The sequence below is a fragment of the Anopheles coustani genome, chromosome 3 (genome assembly GCF_943734705.1).
Source record: "Anopheles coustani chromosome 3, idAnoCousDA_361_x.2, whole genome shotgun sequence".
Taxonomy (NCBI): domain Eukaryota; kingdom Metazoa; phylum Arthropoda; class Insecta; order Diptera; family Culicidae; genus Anopheles; species Anopheles coustani.
Window position 1 is genome coordinate 77,949,799 of NC_071288.1, and position 16,085 is coordinate 77,965,883.

General features: G+C 43.6%; 1 protein-coding gene across 1 annotated transcript in view; it reads left to right on the forward strand.

Moving 5' to 3' along the window:
* Positions 1 to 16,085, forward strand: part of LOC131258891 (mucin-19-like) — a 249,822-nt gene that overhangs the window by 224,682 nt on the left and 9,055 nt on the right. Inside the window, exons 2-4 of the mRNA XM_058260285.1 lie at positions 4,937 to 5,107; positions 7,959 to 8,312; positions 10,910 to 11,095. Of these exons, the coding sequence (XP_058116268.1) occupies positions 4,937 to 5,107; positions 7,959 to 8,312; positions 10,910 to 11,095 (711 nt within the window). The remainder of the gene's footprint in view (positions 1 to 4,936; positions 5,108 to 7,958; positions 8,313 to 10,909; positions 11,096 to 16,085) is intronic.

Here is a 16,085-nt window from a genome sequence, read left to right on the forward strand (position 1 = left end):
AACAGCACTATCAACTGCTTCCAGCAGGCTTGAATGAATAATACATTACATTAAATTATGAATCATTAGCATTAGCGTTGCTTGAGTGGACCTAATGGTGCCAACGGATTTTCGAAGACCTGGCCTTTTGATTGAAAATTATTTATTTAACTTTGTTATTTTTTAACAAATAATTTTATTAAGGTTGTAAACCGAGCGATAAGAACTTGAAACATTTTCCGTTATGTTAACCATTGTTTATTTTAAAACAAAAACACCCCATAAACATTGTCTGCATACCTTGTCACCAGACTTGTTACTTTATCCCGTGCGTAATTTATATGGTGCAAGCTTTTAAATATATGTCGCTGGCACGTAATTTACCCTCGCGCTCGCAATGCGGTGTTACGTGTACCTTTTTGATGGCTCCTAAAACGAAAGTTCCGTGTAATGAGTGAATGTTTCGCTAGAGCCTCCGCGCTTACCGAGCCATCATCGAAATAATCGTCATCGTCTACAGCGCCTGTCATTATTCCCATCGAAGGCAGCCGACGACGAGCGACCAAGGTTGAAATTTTACACAAAGTAATGTTTGCTTTGGTAACTACACGTTTCCCCCGATCCGCTCGCTGACTTTCCCGCTTGTTGCCCTTAATCCACTTTCACTTTCACTTCGCAGGACACTTCCTGCTGTATTCCCTTCGCTCCTCCCACCCGCCTCACCCCCCGCCACCGCACCGAATATGATTATTATACCGCAATCCATCACCGCATGCGGCCCAACAAACCCGATGCCGATGGAGACGCATGGTGGCTCGTGTGAAGATTTTTCCACCGAAAATTCCATTCCGGCGGAGGCGAACCGTCTGGCAGCTTCATTGGACGATGTGAACGGCGGCGGCGATGATGATGATGTTGATGATGATGACGAAGAAGCGAGAACAATGTTTCGTCGCTCGTGATGAACGGGAGACTGATGTTGATCGTAATCATAATGATAATGAATATTGTTTTCATTTTCCACACCACCACCACCACTATCGCGCGCGGCTTGCGAGTCGGAAACGTACATCTCCAGGGTGGGGACTTTGGGATTTTCCATCACCATTACGAACCGTGCCGGGCGGATACGGGCGTCACGTTTCCCCGTGGCGGAGGGGATATATATGTTCCGTTTTATTCTACTTTTCCATTAGCTCGACACAACGTGTGTTCGTCCTCCGCCGGCGTCCGACAGAAAGTGGAAGTGACTCGTCGAGAGTGATTTAGAATAGGCTGGCTTCTTTTTTCTCCACCCCATCCCCGATTTTCCACTTGAAGCAGCAGCTGGGAAACTGCATCATTTTCCCCACATTGGCTTTGAGTTGTTGCCGACTTTTCGGCTCATTTTGCGTGTGACCGGTGAAGTAAGTTATTAAAATTGTTTGCCAAAATAAGAGAGAAAAAGAGACAGGGAAAGAAAGGAAGGAAAAATATTTCCACCTCTGAGTGGAACTCAATCCACCCACCACCACCACCACCATGTACACCGCGAGGATGGAAAGTAATAATTTAATAAGAGATGAAAGATGTGTTTACCGTTTGCGGGGATGTGGTTGGGAAATAAAACTCCTCCAGAGTTGCGGTGCGTGCGTTTTCACGTGGATTGTGACCGCATACCTGACGCGCACTCACTCTTTTCGCCAACCATCGACAACTTTCCCTTTTTCCGTTGATGACACTCGAAAAAAAAAAGCAGCGCAAACTTTGGCCGCACTCATCCGCAATCATTTCTCTGCCTCTGTGGCTGTGTGTGTATGTATGTGTGTATGTGTTTGTGATATTCATGTGATTTTAGCGACAACAAAGATCGTAAATTTAATTTAATTAAGAGCTTCCGTCGGTGCCAACAGCACGGCGCTAAAATGAGTAATTGTGTTCTTTTCTTTTACGATTTTCCCTTGCCGTTGTTGGATCGGAAAACTTGTTCCGGAGCAAATTTTGCACCATCAAAATTCCAAACTGGCTGGTGTGAAAATATTCTACTGGTTTCTGTGTATATGTATGTCTATGTTTTATTTGCTCCTCCTGTGGTGGTGCAGGCGAAAGTCCAGCAAAACGAGTAACGGTTTAAGTACCGGAGTTGTCTGCGTTTTATTTCATTATTTAAACCGCCAGTTTTTCGAACCAAACATTCCCCCCATCCCTCGAATCGAAGGTGCGTGATGGGGGCACGTGCGGTGGAGCCCGGATGTTGATGAAAAGGGATAATCGTAAAAGTAAGCTTATTTGAGTGGTATAAAACTTTCGCAAGCATGTCATTTCATCGGGCAAATCGTCCGCTCGCAGACACGCATAACCTCTTAGCGAGTCATTCGTTGCCAGTTTTAAGCACGCCACACAATTTCGTTCGACCCATTACCGGAGCGGAGTGTAGTAAAGTTGAAATTCGTTTACAAAACATTTTACAAAAAACCACAACAGCAAAAAAAACTCCACTCGCGGTCGCACGGATGGCCGTTGAGATAGAGGCTCTTGTTGAATGGAGTGTCATAAATGAGCTGAAGAGTAGAGCCTGAAATGACCAGTTGATGAATTGCCTTGTTTTCAATTACAATTGGTGAAAGAATTAAAAAATATTTTTGTACCATAAGGAAGAAAAATATGACAAGAGTGTAGTTTTATCTGTTAATATGCTTGTTACATACATTCTACAACTTTTTTAAAGTGAAAAATAACGTTTGCATTTAAAAAATAGGCAAATTTTCATCAGTGATAAGAAAAAGTTAACCATGCTAATAGAATCAAGTAAATTTTATTGTAAAGTTTCATCTTTTTAGTACTTTCAAAAAATATTGCGACAGCCATTAAGCCGGTTTAGCAGTGTGCGGTATTTCAATTAAATTTGACCCGTTCAAATCCTCCGAAAGCAACTACAACATCCATAATAGTCACATTGTCGTGATTTTACGAACACTTGTTTGAAAAGAGCTTTGAGCCGTTTTGTTTGAGTAACTGGCATCGATCGACACATCTGTATAACAATATCATTCTTTTCTAAGTTTTCATTAACTATAACGCCATTTGGAGCGAGCCTCTTTTTCAGAAGAATGGAATGATTATATCATTTATCCTTCTGTCTGTCGTAACGGCTTCTGTTGCAATTTGAGGACCTACACCACGGTCCGTGGCCGAACCAAGGATTCTAAATGGTTTTTTAATCTTTTTCCATAAGTGACCAAATAGTCAAAAATCCAAATTAGCTGCGTTCGACGGAGAGGAAATGTCTCACACAATCGTACAAATTCGTTCCGCAATAAAGCTGGATGTTTTAACATATAAATTGAAATTTAATTTCAATGATACAGTTGCCAACCTTGTTCTGAATTTAAAAAAAATGCTACTCTTTATTTTGCTATCAACAGAAAGTTGCTAGCGTTTTCCATTTCGTTCCGTTTCCGTGAAAAGTCGGTAAAATTTGTCTATTTTTTTTTCAAACGTTACCAACTTACGGTATCAGTATTTGTTTTGAAATTCCACATTCTTTACATTTTTTTTTTTAATCCGCTTTAAAATGTTTTCTTTAAAATGAAGAGAGTCACTTACCGTAAAATCGACCTATCATAAATAGACGTCTATTTTCCTCAGGACTGTGCGTGTGATGAGTCCGAGTGGAAATCGTATCAGCATGTTGTTGACTGCCCCTTAGAATAATTGCATCCATTCAAAACATGCGCAGCTCCAAAAACCCACCAGTTTGGACGAGTGTTGTCTGTGAAATAGAGTTTACAAACGTTTTGCTACCAAAAGGTGCATCGCTCGGACGTTGCAGGACTGCCCAGAACGACCGACATTGCCATCCCAGAGGAAGGCCCAGTGGTGGGGGCCTTAATTTTGTCTCAAAACATGTTTCCCGTTCGGATCATCACCCACACCACCCACCCGGGACCGCAACCCCTTCGGTACGCCGGCCAACGACAAGCAACATGCCTTCCGTCCGAGGGCTTCAATTAATTTCGTTACATTCAATTAAAGTTGAAAATTTAATTGCACAAATCTCCTACCAATATAATACCGTTTATTAGTTGCCACAAACGCTGGGCCGAGGTAGCGGCCTGAACTGCTGCTCGCCTTACTCCGGCGTTCATGTTCTTCGGCCCAACCTATCCGACCGTCCTCCGTATGGCTACTTCTAAACGGAACGAGCACTGGCTGTACACGGCCAGGTTGTACATGGCTGGTGCGCCCGCAAAACAACAACGGCCCGGTTTGTATCCTCTACGGTTCTGCATCCCGATGGTTTTCAATTGACTTCCGGACCGAAGTCGAAGTGTGTCTGCACGAGCCAGGCGCATATCAGCAGGGGTTTGACTGCATACCGGCTGCATTCGCTTCGAAATCATGTACCACCACGGCGTCCCTGGCCTCTCCCGCATTCTAAACACTTTCGTCGGATCGCGTTCGCTCCGAAGCGTACCACTTTGCAATTTCCATGCTTGATACAACAATGTTTTCTAAGCCTACATCGCTACAGTAGCGTGTTGCTGAGTCTATTTTGACAACACTCCGGAGCGGCATCCGGTGTTTTACGTGGGCCTCAGAGCAGAGGAAGGTGTTGTGGATCGTCTGAAACGTTAAGACATGCCTTACGTCTATGCCCTAGGCTGGGCTCCTTTGACATTCGCCCGGGAAATGGGCGTACGACGAAAGCGGCATGACTTGGAACAATCGGACAAAATTAATCCAACTTGGTTTCCTCAATATGTTTCGAACATGTGCTTCGACATGTTTCTGTCACTGGTATTTTTGTATTCATTAACTTGACCACAGAGTTGCTATAAAAAGTCTGAATGATGTATTCTATTCCTGTAAAATACTATAAACGCCGCGATGTATGCAACCGTAGCTACTTTGCTTACACTGATATCGTTTCTGATCATACTAACGCTGTTTTTCTCCTCTATCTTCCTCAACCCAGGGTCGTTGCAATCGTGAGAAACCACCGTGTAAATACTTTCATCCTCCCCAGCACCTGAAGGATCAGCTGCTGATCAACGGAAGAAACCATCTCGCCTTGAAGAACGCCCTGATGCAACAGATGGGAATTTCGCCCGGTCAGCCGGTACTCCCCGGCCAAGTGCCAGCAGTGGTAAGTTCCCCACGCCAGCCCGCCCGCTCCAGTGCCGCGTGGTGCCGGCCCCCTCCCAACCTCCGCGGGGCAACGCGAGAGAAAGAGACCGCATACGAAGGAGGTTGAAATGTGTCTGCTCGAAAGCAAATCGAAGCCGAATTCTTCTTATCCACTTCCGGAGCGTTATCGAAACGGATGACAACTCCTCGGTAGATTCTTTCCGTTCTTCTGTTTACAAATTGTACATCGTTTTGTTTGTGAAGGGAATTTTTCAAACCGTTTTTAACTGGACTTTTCCAAAAAAAAAACACCGATCCTTTGGGAACATTTTGTGTTAGCAAACAAAATCCCCATCAAAAATCATCATCCTACCCATGCAGCCAGGGTGTTCATCTCTTGATCAACTCACCGATCCACTGAAAGATCTCATCCAAATCTCACATTGGCATTTATTTGTTGTTTCGTTTTCCTCATTACCACTTTATGTTGCGCGCGCTTTCCACATGCCTACACACATACCAAAACACACACACATACCCGCTCGCTCGTTATGATTTCGTTCGGTTGATCGCGTGGCCCCCGGTGCCACATACACACAAACACACGTAACCAACCCGTGCCGTGGAAGAGCAGCAGCAAACGGTCCGGCGTAAGATTGCAGCCAAGCACGAACTGAACTAACAAACTTTTCCTTCCACCGAAAGGAAGCAACCACCGTTTGTGTTAAACAAAAAAAAACAATGTTGAAACCATTTTACACGCGTATGACGAGAACGTGCCCAAGACTTCGTCCCGGCCCGGCCATAAGTGTCATCTAAGTTTGGTGTGGTGTGCGGTTTTCGTTGAGGTTTAGCGAAACGCTTCAGTGCGGTTAGAATGTGAGAGCTCGTCGAATAACTAACCACATGATTGTGTTTTTGTTCGATTGCATGAATGAGTGTGTGTGTGTGTGCGCGCGCTGATCCGTTCAACTGTCAGGATTACGGTGACTTTAATGAACTCGGATTTCCATCAACACCGCAACGTGTGCAGAGCATCAACGTCGCCATTTTTTCGGTGCACGATCAAACATTACTCATCCTCAAACCCGGAAACAAAACCACACAAAAGCTTCACAAGCAGCATGATTTTCTGTTTTCAAAAATCGTTTTCCTGAAGATTAACACAAGACTTGCTCGCTAATTCAACTCTCCGCTCTTCTTCGATTCGAACAGTACGCTTTCCTTTCCAAGCATCAGTTGGCCGTTACTAAAGCCCACGATCTTAATTATTCGCCACTTCCTCAGCTCGAGAGGAGTTTAAGCGAGCAATACCACAGTTCAGAGTCACACTCTCCTCGACAGAGTCAGGATCTCAACACGTTCGTTAGCAAACCCCGTTTGCAATTAGTGACGGGACGCCATTAGGGCCATTAGCGGAGGCGGCGTCCTTCATGCTTAAGACCGATGGTAAACTAAGCACTAACAGGACTAACTTCGATGAGAGGTCGTCGAAGGAGTTGGAAATGAGTTGTTGAGCGCAAAAAAAAAACGACAGAACAAACTCACAGTTTCCACCCCGTTTGTTTAGTAGCGGCGTTTGTAAAAGTCTCTTGAAAACAACAAAAACCAACTTCCTTTTTCCGACCGGCGGGCAAAGAGGCCAAGTACTGAAGAACAACTCTTCGTTGAGTGTTGGCTGGAACCCTTGTTTTCCTCTCTGAAGGACTTGCATTGCAGTTAGGTTACGCCTCCTGCCGGAGTGATTTCCCGTTTTGTTTCGTTTCATTATGTTTCCATTATGATTTTAAAGGTGGGTGAGATTTTTGACACAGGACGAGATTTTATGAAGAACAAAAAAAGAGAGTTGAAGCCGTACGTCGAGGTCCAGAGACTAGTGCGTCACCGGGAAGCACCTAATCAGAGGTTAGCGAACGCGACCGCACGTTCGATTTATTTCTCCCAGCGGCACGGCATCGGTTAGTCCACGGAATCCGCGTATCCAGCCGATCGGTAAGAGTCCTTCCGTCCTGCCGACGGGCTTCTTCTCTCCATTCCCCCCTTCGATCCCTACCTGCATCTTCTGCTGTGCTGAATTTGCCGAAGCGCCGAACGTTTCATTCGTGGCCAGGCAGGGCTTGAACTTGGGCTGCGGGAAATTTCTCTAGGCTAGTCGACGCTTGCTAAGTAGGCAACACGGGGATGTCGCCGATATACAATCGTTAGAGGTTTGCGCACGCTAAATCAACTACTACGACAACCGCCGCTGCTACCGCATACAACCTCTGCTGCGATGCTTTGAGTGGGGCCTCAAGGACTTTTAGTTATTTCTCTCTTTATTAGTTCACTTTTTTCCCTTGCGTGGATCATTTAGATGTTTTTGTTTTTTTATTCGGAACATAGCGAAGGGCTTGTAAGGACTCCATGGTCATTGAAATGGATTTGTGTTGAGTGCTTGAACATCTGCCCTCCCTGCCGTTTTGATTTCATTTATCTTACTTTGTTTCTTGTTTCATTTCATTGCGGTTTAGTTATCGGTTCAATTCCTACACTTTCCTTACGATAGAATTCTTTCGAAACAATTACTTCCTATAATCATAGATCCACTTTCATGAAATACCTTTACAGGTTTAGAATTTTCAGACAATCTGCGAATTGCGTCTCTATGTTTCTCAGACAAAGAAAACATCGCCGAACCCAGTGGGCAACTAATACAATAATAAATTAACCAACCGAAATGGAACGGTTCGTCCTGCGAGCGGACTGTTTTTCACTCTTTTTCTGTTTCACTCACTCTTCGTCCATCTTACGCTCTCTCTATCTCTTTCTCTCTATCTGTGTGTTTGTTTGTGTATTAAATTTGCGTGTACGCGCGTGTCCGTCGCCGATAGAACGGTGGCACGGTAGCGACAACGGTGGCGACCGCTGTCCCGCCAGCCGCCGCCGCCGCCCTCGGCTTCACGCTGGCCTGGGGCACCGCCCCGCCGCCCCCGTACACAACGTACGTCGTGAGCCACAGTCCCAGCGCGGCCGTCGTCACCCACCACAATGGCAACGCGCCACCGACGAACGGTGTGCCGCACTGTAACGGCACTGTCAGCAATGGCAGCAGCGGCAACACCACCACCAACAGCCACAGCTCCGCCACCGTCAACGGCCACAGCAACCACAGCGCCCCCAGCAACAATAACAACAGTAACCACTGCAGCAACAACAATAACAACAGCACTACCACCAACTGCAAAGTAATTACCATCCGATCTCAGTTTCTTCTCAACTACCAAACTTCTACTACTACTTCTACTAAACAAAAAAAATAAAAAACAAACCAAACCGTCCCACGACAGTGCAAAAAAAACCACCCGCCCCAAAGGTCGCAACAGAAACAACACTGTCGTATACCACCCCCCCCTCTGTGAACCGCCCAACCTCTTACCGAACATCCAAGCGCTTCCATTTTCGCCTGTTTTCTATACTCTAGATCTATGTTGCCGTTTTTGCCAACACTTTTTCGCAACACCCTTTTTTTACCTACATTTACCGCCTATTTCTTATACTACTCGCCTTGCCGCGGAGACGCGTGTTGTCGTTTTGTTTTTATCGCCTTGTAAGAGTCGGTTGTGTAGTAGAATGATTGACCTTAGAACATATACCAAAATGTACCGTTTTGACGTGCCCGTGTTTGCATCTTTCGGTTCAAATTGTCTTCTTTTCACACAAGAATGTGTTAAAAACATTGAAGTTTGTTTTTCATTTCAATTCGGTTTCATTTTAGTACTGAAAAATCCCGTTTAAACATTGACTCTACATCGCAATAACATAGGAAACTTGATTGTTTTTTACAAAAAATTATACAATCCGTTTGGTTTTGTTCTACAAATGTTTTTTTTATCGTCATTATCTATCCTGAATTTGATTAGGTATCTAGTTTGGTAATGTGCAGTTTTCTTTAAATTTGTATCTCCTTTCCTTCTGTTTAACAGTTTTTGCTGACAAATTCCATCCTTGCTATATCCGAGGATTGATTTATTTTAAATCCTTGTTTCATCTGATTTTAGTTGTTTCGATTTTAAGTTCGGTGTTAAATTTGTGCCTTTGCCTGTGCTGTGTGCTACAAACACTTCTGTTATACACCTCCCCGAAGGGAAAACCCTCGATATCGTTTTTCTATAGATGGTTGTTGAAGACAAATTCATAGACACGGCGCAGAGACAATGGATGGCTCCAAAAACTGCGGGATAAAAATATTAAAATCATCTCTATCAGCCCATTTGCCTGTGCTTTCCGCTTTCTGATACAGTTAAGTTCTAGGTGGTTGCCATTCTTCCGGTGGAGAAAATGTAGTTTTCCACTGAACGTTACGCTCCTATCAGTTTCGTCCATGGTTTGCTGGAACAGAGAGGCAAAACCCTGGCGTAATCATCACCTGTAGCCGTATTTGCGTGTGTAATTTTCTTATCCCTCTCCTTCCTCCCCGTATATATACTTAGCGAGTGATCGGATAGTCTAAAAAAAACTTTCCTGTGTGCTTTTATTGTTCAGTCCAGGGCGAATGTCGTCGCCAAACAAGTAAACCAGTGCATGCTTTTCTAGATGGAAGCCCATTAATGATTATTATCAACCGATCATAGACAAATGGCGTTGCTTGGGAAAACGAAACCGTTCGCCAACGCAACCGTTATGCGTGCTTTCATCCGTTTTGCGCAGAAACAACCCGAGTCGAGTTGTGTTGGTTTAGTTTACATTTAACTAGTCCATTTTTCTTTCGTTTTCCTTTACACTACCATACGAATGATGTGTTCGATCTTGTTTCAATTGCCGCTGCTTGGGTGCTGCTTGTGATGCTGCTCTTCGCGAATCGGGAGGGAAAACTATCCCGGCGTGTGTTTGTGTGTGCGTGCGTGTGTGTGTTTATGTTGCTAATCATAACTTTAGAAGCGCGCGGTGTGTTTATATGCTGGGGAGCGTGCCTCTGCTGCATTTCCGACCATTCCACAACATAACCATCATAGTCATTTCCATGCCATCCTCTAGAGTCATACCATCATACGAAATCATTTAATACTAGACGCGTGCTTCCGGTCGTTTTCACTAGAGTCAATATCGGGCTGTTCCGTTGTCATATCGAAATAGAGCAAACCGTTTTTATTTTTCCATTACAAATACGCTCTCCGTACCTAGATATAGCGTGAGTGATCCAATCTGGCACAAACTAGTTGCGTCCATAATTAATCCTAATTTCTACAAAAACGGAGAACCCTTTTAGTCGTTACAAACAGTTTCGATGTGAGTGTGTGATTCTTTCGTTGTACGCGTGTTTGTGATGCATGAGCTAAATTAAATTTTTTAAACAACACTCTAGCGAAAAGAAAAACGCAGTCTCGGAACATCCATCCGGAAAACAGTGAATCACTCGGTGTTGCCTGAATGTACGCAAAGTAGAGCTCCTGCTCACGGACACACGTGTAAAGCCGCTCCCTCCTTCCTGTTCCCTCAGTCCTGTTCTCCCTCCATCAGATGCTCCACAACCAAGGCCTAAACACAAGCTTGATGGCTGATTGCATTGATGTTGCGTTGCGTGGTCATCACTTGACCGAGAATTTATATTTTTTTTGTCACTCCTCGCCTCTCAAAACTCTTTGTCACTCTTCTTCGCCCCTGGAAGGAGTTGTTTCCAACCACTCAGCGCTAAACTAAAATTGCTTTAATTTGTCTTTGTTTCTCTCTCTCTTTTCTCTCTATTTCTCTTTCCCCCTCCCCCCTTTTTCCCTCGTATCCTTGCCACATTGAACCCGCTCGTCCATGGTCGCCGGTTTTGAAACATTCACCACAACTGACACAGGCAACCAATCCCTACCTGGCTAGCATGCCAGCAAGCACGTACAGTCCATACTTTCAACCTGGCCACCTGGTGCCGACCCTGCTCGGCCCCGTCTCGGACCCGTCCAGCGTTTCCCAGCTGGGCCCGGTGGTGCAGCAGGCCGTAGTCTCGACGCAACAGAAAATTCCACGCTCCGACAGGCTCGAGGTAAGTGTTCGCGGTGTTCCACTGCTCTAAAAGTTATAAAGAAAAAGAAAACAAATCTGTCCCCCCCACCCCCCGTCTATCTCTCGCCCTCTCGAAACCCAACCCACTCCCATTGAAATGTGTCCCGTCAAATGTCCCGCTCCCGAAAGATAATGAGAAACCCCATCCTTTCCTGCAACCGTCCTCGCTTCCCGTTGGCCGTATCGCACTGGATAGTGTTTTTGATGTGAAAATCTACTAACCTCCGTTAGTTTGCGCCCAACCGTCCCTCCTTTCTTCCATCCATCCCGGTTAGCCTTAGAAAGAATTCTAGTGCATTCCAAAAACCCCTCCCCGTTCCTTACCGATCCTTATCCTGCCGTATAGATATTTATACATATACTATCTATCTCTTTCTCTGTATCTATCTCTTGTAACCGTATTCTATTGCACCCTCTAAATTATGTTACAACTGTTTTTATTTGATTCTTCTCGTTAACTCACATTCGTTTGATCAATGTGTACAATTTATTGGAAGACCTCACTAGAAGCAAAATATCTTTTAATATATTTCAATTCATTTCAAGGCCAAAAACTTCAATGATAAATTGCCGTTTTCGAAATGCTTTGGTTTTGAAGTTAACCTTCAGTTGATTTGTGACGTTAAATTCGCTGAATGTTATTCACTCTACGATTGAGTGTGTCCCTAATATGTTTTGATTTTGTAAAAAAACAATAGCTCCTAGAATCAGTTTTGTACTTATGATTGTAAAATAATGTTTTAACTGTGATTATTGTACCATTTGTTTGGTTGTTCTACTATCGAATCGTTTTGTTAATGTGACTCACCGTTTTAATGACAAACCTGTGTTTAATATTGCAATCGTTGAGCGAGCTTAAAGAATTCGGTGTATGTTGTGTTTGTTCTCATTAGCGAAGCATCACAAACCTTAACCGAACTTTCAGTTCGCTTAGCATCTATTGAAGTACCCAGAACCATTCAACCTTCTGTAAATAATCTTGTATCCGATTGAGTTTCAAAATAGTTTTGTTTTGTTTTTCAATACTTCCTAGTGTCCATTTCCGCGATTCAAAATTCAGCCGTATGCCACTCGTTTTATGTAAAGAGAAAAAACTATATTGGAATGAGTTTGGTTTGAATAATTCGAATAATATTTTTTATTGTTTATTGTTTCACGTTTAAGAAAAGCAACAAAAACGACCCAATCCGTCATTAATCTGATATTTGACACACCTATCGAAAGATGTCGTTTTGTTTTTTATTTCTTTACATCTAAAACCTCAATGTCTTGTCTTGCTGCATCATTCTTCTCTACGCTTCAGCGCACGGTTGTAAATGTTTCTTTTACTTCTCAAACACATTTCTAAAATGCGTATCAACAAAATAAAAAAATAATAATAACGCTGGATGGCAAATGCGAACATGTTACGAAAATGTATTCTATTATTATTAGTAAGAAAAAATGTATAGTAACAGGATTGATCAAGCAAATATAGATGCGAATAGACACTCTTAATGTAAAATATATCCCTAGTGCGATCCATCGTCTAATGAACGAATTTCAATTTAATCCACTTTCCTTGTCTAGAATCATATCAGGTGGCTGTTGTTGGCCCTGATAAAACCTTGTTTTTTTCCAATACAACCGTCGGGAAATATTTGATCTGGCCACCGGATGGCGTTCTGGCGCACACTGCCCATTAGCGAAATGGACCGAAAGTACAGATCGAAACGTAATCTGATTTTCATTTCGCCGGCAAGTAAACATGACAAATGTGGGCCAGCGTACGTCGGTGCGTCAATTCGCGTGGGATGGGTGAAAAACGGATCGCAGCCGGCCACTGGGAGGGAGCTGTCGCTGTCGGGCGCAGACGAGGACCGTCACTTGTCACGGTCTCTCTCCCGGGGGCTCGCCGTGTTGTGCTGCTAAATGACGCGATGCATTTGTTTGCCGAGTCAACCGTGAAATGTGCAACGACGGTTAATGTGACCTGCAGTCGATTGCACATTTGTACACGGCCCGCTGGCTGTTCAGCATACGATTGCTGTCAGACACGGTTGACGGGATTGCGGAAGGCTGCAGAGACAATTGCCGGGCTTACGGCCTACGGCAAGTAGTCACTTGAAATTATTGTAGTGCGCAAACAAGCAACCTAATCCGTTTGAACAAGTGCTTTTGTTAAAGTTGAATGTGTTTACAAGCTACAAGGCGTCTCCATTGAGGCAAGTAACGTGAGGAAAAAACTAATCAGCACAACAATAGGTATTATTTTGGCAGCACAATGCGTTACATTCAATCAAATTCCATGAAAGGAGGCTATTTGATGTTAATTATTCATTATTGACCAGTAGAAAATATAAAGCGACTCGCAAAATCATGAACCACCAGGCGTCCCCATCATGTTTTATTTTTCAAAAATAGTGTTTTAATTCAACGCCGCTAGTTGCCATTTCAATTTAAACCTACAATAGAGCTTTTATTTCGGTTTGCGCCCTAGCGCGGCTAAGCTGACCGACATTTGGTCAGCTTTTTCCAGTGGCTTTAAACGGCAAAGAAACTGCTTATGCCACGCTAATTAATTATTGACTCCCGCATCGATAAATCAACATAAAGTGAGGCACATCGTTGACGTTGACCGCAGCCACCGTCAGATCGGGGGAAGGGATGGCGCAACGGGCTGTGTGGCTGCAAGCTACTGCTGTGCCCGTCCCGTTAGTGGTTTTAGAAAATCCTACCTTCACCGAAAGCCCGCGAACGATCGCAAACCCAATGAACCAATAAATGCATTATAAATAACCTACCCCATTCACGATTGATTGCCGATAAATCACAGCAGGTCAGCGGCGTTTGAAGTTCGTTCATTAGCTTTCCCACCAGAGAGATAAAAGAAGCTTTGATAGATCGGTTGCCTCCAAAATTGTACCCAAGGGAAGGGTAACAACACGGTAAAAATATAGTTGTGTGCCTTCGCCCTATATTTGCTGATCAATTTATAATCGAAATAAACTAGAATAGACGTTAAACGGTTGATAACATGCATCAGCTTGATATTAGAATAGTGAATCTTCTTCAAATAGCGTAAGCGGTTAGCTTCATAAGGCTTCCACAGAAGATTTCGGATCAAATTGTAGTTGTTTCCTTCAGAAATCAGGCTTAGCTGTATGACACGCCGAACTTTGAGAAAGAAATTTAAAATTATTCATAAACAAAACTGTCGACCGAAAGCAACGGTTTGGCGTGTCACTCGTATAACTCGCTTGTGATGAGATGTCTCGCTCTGCCGTTACTAAATGAATGTGATTTTAAGTCTGTTTCTATAGAAATTGAGTTGAAATCAATCGTATGTTCCTAGCTATTCGTACGAAAATCGAGACGGCGAAATCGAACACATGCCATTTGTAAGCGTTAAACGAATATGTAGCTGGAATGAAAACTATCGACTACGATAAAATGATTAACCGAGCCAACCCCATCGGCATGTTCAAAGCAAAATCGTTTTCCTTTCGTTTTCCACCTTTTCCACATTGTACGACTAGCGAGTGCACTCCCTTTCTTCGTTTAGCGTTTAGAATAGACTATAGTTGGCTTTAGAAACACTCTTTGGCTATCTCTTATCTACATTTTGTCTTCTCTTAGTTCAAACTGTGAGGATGTTTAATTTGTTACCCTTTGATTCACTCCTTCCCGGGGAAATCGTATGACTGTTTTCCCACTTATGTTTATGTTTGTAGACCTCCATCCCCCGATCTAGAAATAGTTTACATTTAAAGCAGATTATACTGTGCGAACCGGAAGGACGTAGATCCTTAGACACAGGCGTAGTGCTGTAAACGCTCTGACAAAGTTGCTGTTTTTGTTTCATACAGCCATGTATCCAAACCCATTGCCAACACCGACTTATAATGATGGTACAACGTGTTCTGTTGTTTCAAAACACTCACATACATGCCCTCTTCCCACACAGAAATTTCTCCCATAGGTCTTCTTTCTTTCTCTATCTTCTCTCTATCTATCCATCTCTATCTCTCTATCATTCTATCACCACCCTTTCTACAACACTTTCTCCATCTTGCCGCGTTCACTCCTCACCCTCCTCGTGACGCTCCTGGCATTTTCCGACTTCGACAAGGCACACAAATAGCCCCCCCTCGGTTTGTGCGTTAAAATGTTTGATCCCGCCCGACGGATGCATTCACCAACCATTTAGCCCGTGTGAGTCCCTGTGTATGTGTACGTGTGTTGTGTGTGTGTGTTTATAGGTGAAAGTGAAATCCAGGATGTATTTGATAGCGTTTATCAAACCAAGCGCACGTACAAACACACATTCACACACCCACGCATGCTCATTAGCTCACAGAATCCTACAACAGCAATGCCTACTGCAACTCTTCGGCGACCCTGAGTGTGCACTACTGTATGCACTATAGGTAGAACCGCACGTACAGGTATCGCCATCGTTTTTCCTGTAGGAAAAACAGTAATAGAAAATAAACAAACTCCCTTCTCCGCGCTTCTGTGTTCACGATTTCAGAACTACCCCTTTCGTCGTCCTTCTCACCCGTGCCAGCCATGGCGTTTTTCGTCTCACACTCTTATGGAGAAATGTGACAGACGATCTGCGATCGTTTGGTTTTAACTCCTTGAGATCCTGCGTATATCATTTTTTACTGCAATCGATTTTGATAACGATTGAAACACACTATTGATATGCTGAAATACAGAGCAGTAAACTGTTTTCGTTTCTCCATGCTGCCAAACCTGCATAAACTGCTTGCGAATAATCTCTTTTGCATTCGTTTTCATTTGAAACGTTATTTATTGTCGAAGTGTTGTGATAATTTTCTTTCCAACCGACCAGTGCCATACACAACTTGCAAAAGTTTCTATTTTTTACTCCTATAACATACTTTTTTGTGTTTAAATACAATTTATTCTTTTTCAAACACTTTGTCAATTTTTGAAGGCACAGTTCGCAAAAGCATCTTCTT